A 12,730-nucleotide genomic window follows, 5' to 3' on the forward strand; every position below is an offset into this window, starting at 1 on the left:
GAGGTGGGGAGAGACGTGTAGATGACAGGAAGGGAAAGAGGTAAGAACAGCGGCAGACAGCACATGATTCATTAATTACAGTGCTACGCTAATATTTTCTCAGTTCATCACAATTACAGTGTCTCTAGCGGTGTCTCCTAACCAGCCTTGGGCCCGAAGGTTATCTTATTAAGAGCGGGTGAGGTGGCGATGACGGGACTGGCTTCCTCTCTCACATCAAAACATACCTGCAGACGAGAGACAGATGCATAGAGGGAGAAAGCATGATTAAGCCTTGGTTTTTTAAATTCTAACACGGTCAGTCATCATAATCATCAGGAGGTGAAATGCAAAACTGACCTGGGATCATTAACTCTGGGACTACTGCATCTCTTTAATAATAATTCCTGTATAATATAAACTGACCTGGGATCAGTAACTCTGGGACTACTGCATCTCTTTAATAATAATTCCTGTATAATATAAACTGACCTGGGATCAGTAACTCTGGGACTACTACATCTCTTTAATAATACTTCCTGTATAATATAAACTGACCTGGGATCATTAACTCTGGGACTACTACATCTCTTTAATAATACTTCCTGTATAATATAAACTGACCTGGGATCATTAACTCTGGGACTACTGCATCTCTTTAATAATACTTCCTGTATAATATAAACTGACCTGGGATCATTAACTCTGGGACTACTGCATCTCTATCTGTATTTCAATGTAAAGCATCTCTTTAATAATACTTCCTGTATAATATAAACTGACCTGGGATCATTAACTCTGGGACTACTACATCTCTTTAATAATACTTCCTGTATAATATAAACTGACCTGGGATCATTAACTCTGGGACTACTGCATCTCTTTAATAATACTTCCTGTATAATATAAACTGACCTGGGATCATTAACTCTGGGACTACTGCATCTCTATCTGTATTTCAATGTAAAGCATCTCTTTAATAATACTTCCTGTATAATATAAACTGACCTGGGATCATTAACTCTGGGACTACTACATCTCTTTAATAATACTTCCTGTATAATATAAACTGACCTGGGATCATTAACTCTGGGACTACTGCATCTCTTTAATAATACTTCCTGTATAATATAAACTGACCTGGGATCATTAACTCTGGGACTACTGCATCTCTATCTGTATTTCAATGTAAAGCATCTCTTTAATAATACTTCCTGTATAATATAAACTGACCTGGGATCAATAACGCTGGGACTACTACATCTCTATTTCAATGTAAAGCATCTCTTTAATAATACTTCCTGTTGACCCGACCAAGTGACCTCTCACCTATGAATGATCATACTGTGCCCTCTGTGTCAGCCAGTTCAGATGCGGGAGGAGTTCACCAACACAGCTGATATAACCTAGAGGATTTAGAGAGAAGGGGGAGAGGGATGACGTGAAGAAGAGAGACTGTTATTGTGTGTGTGTGTGTGGTCTCACCTGGTGTCCACACTAAGTGGCTATAGAGGACTTTATGCTGAAAAACAGACACATGAGGACAAACAACAGAAGATCATGTCAATAGAAGATACTGTATGTGACGCAGACACCTATCAGAGTGTACCTGAAACATTTTAATATAGAGGGCGTTGTGTCTCACCACTTGGTTAGTGCAAGGCTAACCCCCAGGGTTATTGCAAGGCTAACCCCCAGGGTTATTGCAAGGGTAACCCCCAGGGTTATTGCAAGGCTAACCCCCAGGGTTATTGCAAGGCTAACCCCCAGGGTTATTACAAGGCTAACCCCCAGGGTTATTGCAAGGCTAACCCCCAGGGAAATCATGACTTGGCAGCAACAGATAGTGCAGTGAAAATGGCTGTGTTAATGTGGTGTAAATCTGAAAATGAGCAGCTGACATCTTAAGGTTTTTTTAATGAATGCATGTGAGACAGGTTCCATGTACAACAAGACAGGCAGAGAGGAGGAGAGATGTGAGACAGGTTCCATGTACAACAAGACAGGCAGAGATGGAGGAGAGATGTGAGACAGGTTCCATGTACAACAAGACAGGCAGAGAGGAGGAGAGATGTGAGACAGGTTCCATGTACAACAAGACAGGCAGAGAGGAGGAGAGATGTGAGACAGGTTCCATGTACAACAAGACAGGCAGAGATGGAGGAGAGATGTGAGACAGGTTCCATGTACAATAAGACAGGCAGAGAGGAGGAGAGATGTGAGACAGGTTCCATGTACAACAAGACAGGCAGAGAGGAGGAGAGATGTGAGACAGGTTCCATGTACAACAAGACAGGCAGAGAGGAGGAGAGATGTGAGACAGGTTCCATGTACAACAAGACAGGCAGAGAGGAGGAGAAATGTGAGACAGGTTCCATGTACAACAAGACAGGCAGAGAGGAGGAGAGATGTGAGACAGGTTCCATGTACAACAAGACAGGCAGAGAGGAGGAGAGATGTGAGACAGGTTCCATGTACAACAAGACAGGCAGAGATGGAGGAGAGATGTGAGACAGGTTCCATGTACAACAAGACAGGCAGAGATGGAGGAGAGATGTGAGACAGGTTCCATGTACAACAAGACAGGCAGAGAGGAGGAGAGATGTGAGACAGGTTCCATGTACAACAAGACAGGCAGAGAGGAGGAGAGATGTGAGACAGGTTCCATGTACAACAAGACAGGCAGAGATGGAGGAGAGATGTGAGACAGGTTCCATGTACAACAAGACAGGCAGAGAGGAGGAGAGATGTGAGACAGGTTCCATGTACAACAAGACAGGCAGAGATGGAGGAGAGATGTGAGACAGGTTCCATGTACAACAAGACAGGCAGAGAGGAGGAGAGATGTGAGACAGGTTCCATGTACAACAAGACAGGCAGAGATGGAGGAGAGATGATGTGAGACAGGTTCCATGTACAACAAGACAGGCAGAGAGGAGGAGAGAAGAAGAACACAGAACAGTTTAATTACCTCTGGTTATGGACACTTTTGCCAGTAATAAAGCTTCCACGGCCTGTACATCAGCCAGGGAACGTCTGCTAATATCTACATGTTCGACCCCCTTGATCAGCTCGCTCTCTGAAAGTAAAGCAAATAGCTTTTGAAGATATGAAAACAATAACTGAGATATGGCCGTTGAATCTAGAGCAGCAATAACACCGGTGTCCTGCATTCTGTAGTACAGACATGGCCTGCTCTCCCTTATATAAGGAATTATTATATTATTGTTTACTACAGTATGTACTGAATTCTAGACTTCACAGTAATAAACAAATAAACATATTTGGTTAATAAAAAAATGATAAAAGAAATACTCTTTCAAAATGCAGATGTTTATTTAGTTATGGATCCATAGCGAATTACTATGGTAAAAAATATCACTGATTTACAGAAATATTGGAATAAAGGTTGTCTTATAAAGGCAAACCTTTCAGAATCCTCCAATCCTGTAACCTACTTCCGACCGTCACGTTGTACAGCGTAAACCCTGAAGGTTTCGTTTTTCTCTGAATAGAAACACCAAAATATTAATCAAATGAATTAGGCCAACTTTATTAAAAATCAATCCCATATACTATGTTATTACAAAAAAAGGTTTTAAATTCTCTTGTATTGGATTTTGTTGAGGCACAGATCTGGGGAAGGGTACCAAAACATTTCTTCACCATTGAAGGTGCCCAAGAACACAGAGGCCTCCATCATTCTTAAATGGAACAAGTTTGGAACCACCAAGACTCTCCCTAGAGCTGGAAACCTGGCCAAACTGAGCAATCCGGGGAGAGGGGCCTTGGTCAAGGAGATGACCAAGAACCTGATGGTCACTCTGACAGAGCTCCAGAGTTCTTCTGTGGAGATTAGAGAACCTTCCAGAAGGACAACCATCTCTGCAGCACTCCACCAATCAGGCCTTGATGGTCTAGTGGCCAGACGGAAGCCTTTCCTCAGTAAAAGGCACATGACAGCTCGCATGGAATTTGCCAAAAGGCACCTAAAGACTCTCAGACCATGAGAAACAAGGTGGTCTGATTAAACCAAGATTGAACTGTTTGGCCTGAATGCCACCATTTTAGTGGTGGTGGTGCTGTGGGGATGTTTTTCAGCGGTGGGGACTGGGAGACTAGTCAGGATCGAGGGAAAGATGAACGGAGTAAAGTACAGAGAGATCCTTGATGAAAACCTGCTCCAGAGCACTCAGGACCTCAGACTGGGGCGAAGGTTCACCTTCCAACAGGACAATTACCCTAAGTACACAGCCAAGACACACAGCCAAGACAACACAGGAGTTGCTTAGAGACAAGTTTCTTAATGTCCTTGAGTGGCCCAGCCAGAACCCGGACATGAACCCGATGTTACATCTGGAGAGACCTGAAAATAGCTGTGCAGCGACGCTCCCCATCCAACCTGACGGATCTTGAGAAGATCTGCAGAGAAGAATGGAGAAACTCCCCAAAAACAGGTGTGCCAAGCTTGTGGAATCATAAATAAGAAGACTCAAGGCTGTAATTGCTGCCAATGGTGCTTGCTTCAACAAAGAACTTTAGTGAAGGATCTGAATGCTTATTTAAATGTCATGTTTGAGTTTTTGATATTTAATAAATAGACACAAAAACACATTTTTTTTCCTTTGTCATTATGGGGTATTTTGTGTAGATTGATGGGAAAAAAAGCAATTTAATCCATTTTGGAATAAGGCTGTAACCTAACAAAAAGTTGAAACCGTCAAGAGGTCTGCTTTCCGAAGGCACTATTTTTTAGGATCCCATTTTTTAAAATCCACTGTGTTGTTTACTCTCTGTTCCTCTGCTGTAATTGTGTTCTGGTCTGAGTTTGTTCCTAAAAATCCTCTGTCCCTATGCAGTGTGTGTGTGTGTGTGTGTGTGTGTGTGTGTGTGTGTGTGTGTGTGTGTGTGTGTGTGTGTGTGTGTGTGTGTGTGTGTGTGTGTGTGTGTGTGTGTGTGTGTGTGTGTGTGTGTGTGTGTGTGTGTGTGTGTGTGTGTGTGTGTGTGTGTGTGTGTGTGTGTGTGTAAGCTACCATCTCACCACAGTATTATGCAGCTATGTGGTAATAATAATCATGATCCCTAAACTCATTAGGGCATTTTGGCTTTCGGGTACATTCTGTTGCATGTTGCCTGTGTCTCCTCCCTGTCCAACTGTTGTTCTTGTTCTGAACGTAGCCCTATTCTCTATTCCCTTTTGATTATGCTCAAAGGTAGTGTACTATATAGGGAATAGGGTGCCATAGGGCTCTGGTCTAAAGTAGTGCACTATATAGGGAATAGGGTGCCATAGGGCTCTGGTCTAAAGTAGTGTACTATATAGGGAATAGGGTGCCATAGGGCTCTGGTCTAAAGTAGTGTACTATAAAGGGAATAGGCTGCCATAGGGCTCTGGTCTAAAGTAGTGCACTATATAGGGAACAGGGTGCCATAGGGCTCTGGGCTAAAGTAGTGCACTATATAGGGAATAGGGTTCAATTTGGGACATAAAGATAGAGGAGAAGTGTCCTAGATTCTAGTCAGCCATGCTGCTCTCTCATATAGAGGAAACCAGACTGGAGAAGTGTCCTAGATTCTAGTCAGCCATGCTGCTCTCTCATATAGAGGAAACCAGACTGGAGAAGTGTTCTAGATTCTAGTCAGCCATGCTGCTCTCTCATATAGAGGAAACCAGACTGGAGAAGTGTTCTAGATTCTAGTCAGCCATGCTGCTCTCTCATATAGAGGAAACCAGACTGGAGAAGTGTTCTAGATTCTAGTCAGCCATGCTGCTCTCTCATATAGAGGAAACCAGACTGGAGAAGTGTCCTAGATTCTAGTCAGCCATGCTGCTCTCTCATAGAGGAAACCAGACTGGAGAAGTGTTCTAGATTCTAGTCAGCCATGCTGCTCTCTCATATAGAGGAAACCAGACTGGAGAAGTGTTCTAGATTCTAGTCAGCCATGCTGCTCTCTCATATAGAGGAAACCAGACTGGAGAAGTGTTCTAGATTCTAGTCAGCCATGCTGCTCTCTCATATAGAGGAAACCAGACTGGAGAAGTGTTCTAGATTCTAGTCAGCCATGCTGCTCTCTCATATAGAGGAAACCAGACTGGAGAAGTGTTCTAGATTCTAGTCAGCCATGCTGCTCTCTCATAGAGGAAACCAGACTGGAGAAGTGTTCTAGATTCTAGTCAGCCATGCTGCTCTCTCATATAGAGGAAACCAGACTGGAGAAGTGTTCTAGATTCTAGTCAGCCATGCTGCTCTCTCATATAGAGGAAACCAGACTGGAGAAGTGTTCTAGATTCTAGTCAGCCATGCTGCTCTCTCATATAGAGGAAACCAGACTGGAGAAGTGTTCTAGATTCTAGTCAGCCATGCTGCTCTCTCATATAGAGGAAACCAGACTGGAGAAGTGTGTCCTAGATTCTAGTCAGCCATGCTGCTCTCTCATATAGAGGAAACCAGACTGGAGAAGTGTTCTAGATTCTAGTCAGCCATGCTGCTCTCTCATATAGAGGAAACCAGACTGGAGAAGTGTTCTAGATTCTAGTCAGCCATGCTGCTCTCTCATATAGAGGAAACCAGACTGGAGAAGTGTTCTAGATTCTAGTCAGCCATGCTGCTCTCTCATATAGAGGAAACCAGACTGGAGAAGTGTTCTAGATTCTAGTCAGCCATGCTGCTCTCTCATATAGAGGAAACCAGACTGGAGAAGTGTTCTAGATTCTAGTCAGCCATGCTGCTCTCTCATATAGAGGAAACCAGACTGGAGAAGTGTTCTAGATTCTAGTCAGCCATGCTGCTCTCTCATATAGAGGAAACCAGACTGGAGAAGTGTTCTAGATTCTAGTCAGCCATGCTGCTCTCTCATATAGAGGAAACCAGACTGGAGAAGTGTTCTAGATTCTAGTCAGCCATGCTGCTCTCTCATATAGAGGAAACCAGACTGGAGAAGTGTTCTAGATTCTAGTCAGCCATGCTGCTCTCTCATATAGAGGAAACCAGACTGGAGAAGTGTTCTGATTCTAGTCAGAAGTGTTCTAGAGATTCTAGTCAGCCATGCTGCTTTCTCATATAGAGGAAACCAGACTGGAGAAGTGTTCTAGATTCTAGTCAGCCATGCTGCTCTCTCATATAGAGGAAACCAGACTGGAGAAGTGTTCTAGATTCTAGTCAGCCATGCTGCTCTCTCATAGAGGAAACCAGACTGGAGAAGTGTTCTAGATTCTAGTCAGCCATGCTGCTCTCTCATATAGAGGAAACCAGACTGGAGAAGTGTTCTAGATTCTAGTCAGCCATGCTGCTCTCTCATATGAGGAAACCAGACTGGAGAAGTGTTCTAGATTCTAGTCAGCCATGCTGCTTTCTCAATATAGAATTAAACCAACGTTTCTTTGGAGTATATTGTTCTAGATTCTAGTCAGCCATGCTGCTCTCTCATATAGAGGAAACCAGACTGGAGAAGTGTTCTAGATTCTAGTCAGCCATGCTGCTCTCTCATATAGAGTGTTCTAAACCAGACTGGAGAAGTGTTCTAGATTCTAGTCAGCCATGCTGCTCTCTCATATAGAGGAAACCAGACTGGAGAAGTGTTCTAGATTCTAGTCAGCCATGCTGCTTTCTCATATAGAGGAAACCAGACTGGAGAAGTGTTCTAGATTCTAGTCAGCCATGCTGCTCTCTCATATAGAGGAAACCAGACTGGAGAAGTGTTCTAGAACATCTGACTGCCACCAACCAGGTAACATGTGTGTGTGTGTGTGTGTGTGTGTGTGTGTGTGTGTGTGTGTGTGTGTGTGTGTGTGTGTGTGTGTGTGTGTGTGTGTGTGTGTGTGTGTGTGTGTGTGTGTGTGTGTGTGTGTGTGTGTGTGTGTGTGTGTGTGTGTGTGTGTGTGAGAGAGAGGTTAGTTCAGAATTAGCTGTAAACCTGTAAATGTACAATTAAACCAACGTTTCTTTGGATTTGTGTATATTTTGTTGTAGTTTACAGGTAACTGGAACAGCGTGTGTGTTTTTCTCCAGGACGGCTCATGCCAGAACGAAGGGAGAGGCAGCAGACCAGGCAGCTCTCTCTGCCGGACAGGATTGTGACATCGCTAGGGCCGTTGCTAGGGAGCTGTCCCCAAACTTCCACCAACCAGGTAACATTCTAGAACAACTAACTCCCACCAACCAGGTAACATTCTAGAACACCTAACTCCCACCAACCAGGTAACATTCTAGAACACCTAACTTCCACCAACCAGGTAACATTCTAGATCACCTAACTCCCACCAACCAGGTAACATTCTAGATCACCTAACTCCCACCAACCAGGTAACATTCTAGATCACCCTAACTCCCACCAACCAGGTAACATTCTAGATCACCTAACTCCCACCAACCAGGTAACATTCTAGATCACCCTAACTCCCACCAACCAGGTAACATTCTAGATCACCTAACTCCCACCAACCAGGTAACATTCTAGATCACCTAACTTCCACCAACCAGGTAACATTCTAGATCCCCAAACGTCCACCAACCAGGTAACATTCTAGATCCCCAAACGTCCACCAACCAGGTAACATTCTAGATCCCCAAACGTCCACCAACCAGGTAACATTCTAGATCCCCAAACGTCCACCAACCAGGTAACATTCTAGATCCCCAAACATCCACCAACCAGGTAACATTCTAGATCCCCTAACTCCCACCAACCAGGTAACATTCTAGATCACCTTGTCACATCCACTATCCATGTATCAGTATCTCCGGGGGGGTTTACCAACAGGCCCTTATACCAACAGGCCCTTATACTAACCTCCCAGCATGTATACATAGTACAGTAGACCTCCACAGTGAACTCTCTGTAGACCCAGGATCCAGGTCCAGGGTAACAAGGGCTATGGGAATACAGTATTTGAATCATTTGATATTATTGTTTTCACAAGCGCCTTTCTCAATCAAATGTATGTATAAAGCTCTTGTTACATCAGCAGATGTCACAAAGTGCTTATACAGAAACCCAGCCTAAAACCCCAAACAGCAAACAATGCAGATGTAGAAATACTGTCTTTTCTTTGCATTCTCTATCTCTCTCTCTCTCTCTCTCTCTCTCTCTCTCTCTCTCTCTCTCTCTCTCTCTCTCTCTCTCTCTCTCTCTCTCTCTCTCTCTCTCTCTCTCTCTCTCTCTCTCTCTCTCTCTCTCTCTCTCTCTCTGTCTCTCTCTCTCTCTCTCTCTCTGTCTCTCTCTCTCTCTCTCTCTCTCTGTCTCTCTCTCTCTCTCTCTCTCTCTCTCTCTCTCTCTCTCTCTCTCTCTCTCTCTCTCTCTCTCTCTCTCTCTCTCTCTCTCTCTCTCTCTCTCTCTCTCTCTCTCTCTCTCTCTCTCTCTCTCTCTCTCTCTCTCTCTCTCTCTCTCTCTCTCTCTCTCTCTCTCTCTCTCTCTCTCTCTCTCTCTCTCTCTCTCTCTCTCTCTCTCTCTCTCTCTCTCTCTCTCTCTCTCTCTCTCTCTCTCTCCTCTCTCTCTCTCTCCATCTCTCTCTCTCTCTCTCTCTCTCTCTCTCTCTCTCTCTCTCTCTCTCTCTCTCTCTCTCTCTCTCTCTCTCTCTCTCTCTCTCTCTCTCTCTCTCTCTCTCTCTCTCTCTCTCTCCATCTCTCTCTCTCTACATCTCTCTCTCTCCATCTCTCTCTCTCTCTCTCCATCTCTCTCTCTCTCTCTCTCTCTCTCTCTCCCTCTGTCTATCTATATTCAGTGATTTAAGTTTCACCGAAGGCATACTTGTGCCATTTATGGAAAGATGTGTTCTAATTGAATCCCTGAGTCTGTATTGACATGAGTCCCAGTTCCTTGACCAGTATCTATGAATACTCTGTAATGAAAATCCCTGAGTCTGTATTGACATGAGTCCCAGTTCCTGACCAGTATCTAAGAATACTCTGTAATGAAAGGTACTGCATTCCAAATGCCACCCTACCCCATTCCCTTTTACCTATATAGTGCACTACTTTTGACCTAGCCTTGTGGGCCCTGTGCACTATATAGGGAATAGGGCCCCATAGGGCTCTGATCTAAAGTAGTGCACTATATTAGGGAATAGGGCCCCATAGGGCTCTGATCTAAAGTAGTGCACTATATAGGGAATAGGGTGCCATAGGGCTCTGGTCTAAAGTAGTGCACTATATAGGGAATAGGGTGCCATAGGGCTCTGGTCTAAAGTAGTGCACTATATTAGGGAATAGGGTTCCATTCAGGACGCAGATATCGGTCGTTCTAAAGGGGCTGTAATATTAAACCAGAGAACAAGGTTCCACAATGAGCCACTGTGTTTCGGCCCTGACAAAAGCAGAGCCTGTTTGGGCTTGGTAGAATGTTCTGGATAGAATGGGGACATTGACGAGAGTCTGGGGTACGTTACACTAGATCTCTTCTGTCATAAAAGTATGAAACGTAAAAAAAATATTTGACTGATTTAGCCTGTTTGTGTTTTATTATATTTACTGGTCCTGTGGTGCTCAGTTGGTAGACCACGGTGCTTGCAATGTCAGGGTTGTGGGTTCGATTCCTACTGGGGACCCCCCCATAGGAAAATATATGCACACTGTACAGTAAGTGTCGTTGGATGAAACAGCCAGTAGCTCCTGTTTTAGTTATTCTCTGTGAGGTCACTAAATACCAGCTTGGTGTCAACTTACTCGACTCCTCTTTACAGGGCAAGAGGAGTTTTACAAGGAAATGCCTGCTACCCGATGCTACATAAATCGTCATGGTTAGGGCCCTGATGGGGGTCAAGAGGTCAGGTTTGAGGTTAGAGCCAGTCAGTAAATTCCGATGATAAAATGTTTTAGGCACCCGACACAGGAGGAACAGCACATTGCCAAATCAGTGCGTGTTTTAGCTGCTTCAACCTGGCCCAGTGTATTTCATGGGTTGGTAACTTAGTCAGGAAAGATTCAGGGCCCTAGCAGGCCTCAGAACATAACAGATACATCCTTTAGTAATGGTCCAGAACTCTACCCATAATAATGTAATAACTTCTTCATACCACCCCAGTCCCTACACTCCAAAAGGGTTCTACAGCCCCATAGGAGAACCCTTTTTTGGTTCCAGGTTGAAGCCTTTTTCGTTCCAGGTAGAGCTATCTGTGTAAACGGGTTCTACTAGGAACCAAAAGGGTTCTACATGGAACCCAAAAGGAGTTCTTCAAAGGGTTACCCTATTGGGACGGCTTAAGAACCCTTTTTTGTTCTAGATAGGACCTTTTTATCTAAAAGTGTAAGGACAGCCTGTCTCGGTAGCTACTTCCCACCTCCTTCCCTCCCTCAGCAGCCCCAGGTATATTTAGTCCTGTGACCTAGTCTGGTAGCACTGATGTGGCTCCCTGCCCAACGCTCGCTGGCTGTAATATAGTGTCTGAGTAGCAGATCAACAATGAGAGGCATGTGAACGTGTCCCTTTATGCAGCCTCAGAGTCACACTGGCTGCCTCCCAAACGGTACTATATAGGGACAATAGGGTGAGATTTCGGAGGTACCATATCTACTGACATACTGGCTGGCTGGGGACAGGACAAGGTCTGCTGGTTGTTGGTTATTGGTGTTGTGGAAAACACTGGTCATCCTTGTCCACCCGGTGAGCCTCAGCCGGGTGTTCTAGAATGTCTTAGAGTTCTAGAGTGTTCCAGAGTTCAAGTACCCTAGAGTTCTAGTGTTCTACTGTCCAAGAGTTCTATACTGTTCTAGAGTTCTAGAGTGTTCTTGAGTTTTAGTGTTCTAGAGTGTCGAAGAGTTCTATAGTGTTCTAGATTTCTATGTTGTTCTAAAGTGTTCTGGAGTTCTATAGTGTTCCAGAGAGAGTTCTAGAATGTCCTTGCCTCATTCAGATCATGAATGAGAAGGCTGATGGCCATGTTGTGCTGATGCTGATAGGAAGAACATCAGATCAGTGGAGTTTAAGACATGAGGTTAGACATGGTTTCATTCAGCTGACCAACAGCTCTATTAGATGAGATGTGGGGTTTAGACATGAGGTTAGACATGGTTTCATTCAGCTGACCAACAGCTCTGTTAGATGAGACATGAGGTTAGACATGGTTTCATTCAGCTGACCAACAGCTCTGTGGGGTTTAGACATGAGGTTAGACATGGTTTCATTCAGCTGACCAGCTGTTAGATGAGATGTGGGGTTTAGACATGAGGTTAGATGAGATGTGGGGTTTAGACATGAGGTTAGATGAGATGTGGGGTTTAGACATGAGGTTAGATGAGATGTGGGGTTTAGACATGAGGTTAGACATGGTTTCATTCAGCTGACCAACAGCTCCAACAGGTGTGTTGTCTAGCCCAGGTAGGTAATTCTAGGTGTGTTGTCTAGCCCAGGTAGGTGTGTTATCTAGCCCAGGTAGGTGTGTTGTCTAGCCCAGGTAGGTGTGTTATCTAGCCCAGGTAGGTGTGTTGTCTAGCCCAAGTAGGTGTGTTATCTAGCCCAGGTAGGTGTGTTGTCTAGCCCAGGTAGGTGTGTTGTCTAGCCCAGGTAGGTGTGTTGTCTAGCCCAGGTAGGTGTGTTGTCTAGCCCAGGTAGGTGTGTTGTCTAGCCCAGGTAGGTAATTCTAGGTGTGTTGTCTAGCCCAGGTAGGTGTGTTGTCTAGCCCAGGTAGGTGTGTTGTCTAGCCCAGGTAGGTGTGTTGTCTAGCCCAGGTAGGTGTGTTGTCTAGCCCAGGTAGGTGTGTTGTCTAGCCCAGGTAGGTGTGTTGTCTAGCCCAGGTAGGTAATTCTAGGTGTGTTGT

General features: G+C 44.5%; 1 protein-coding gene across 2 annotated transcripts in view; it reads left to right on the top strand.

Moving 5' to 3' along the window:
- Positions 1 to 12,730, top strand: part of LOC124039446 (junctophilin-1-like) — a 93,860-nt gene that overhangs the window by 59,529 nt on the left and 21,601 nt on the right. For both annotated transcript variants that reach the window (XM_046355411.1, XM_046355413.1), the window contains one exon: positions 7,989 to 8,107. In XM_046355411.1, coding sequence (XP_046211367.1) covers positions 7,989 to 8,107 — 119 coding nt within the window. The remainder of the gene's footprint in view (positions 1 to 7,988; positions 8,108 to 12,730) is intronic.

The sequence above is a fragment of the Oncorhynchus gorbuscha genome, linkage group LG07 (assembly GCF_021184085.1).
Source record: "Oncorhynchus gorbuscha isolate QuinsamMale2020 ecotype Even-year linkage group LG07, OgorEven_v1.0, whole genome shotgun sequence".
Lineage (NCBI taxonomy): Eukaryota > Metazoa > Chordata > Actinopteri > Salmoniformes > Salmonidae > Oncorhynchus > Oncorhynchus gorbuscha.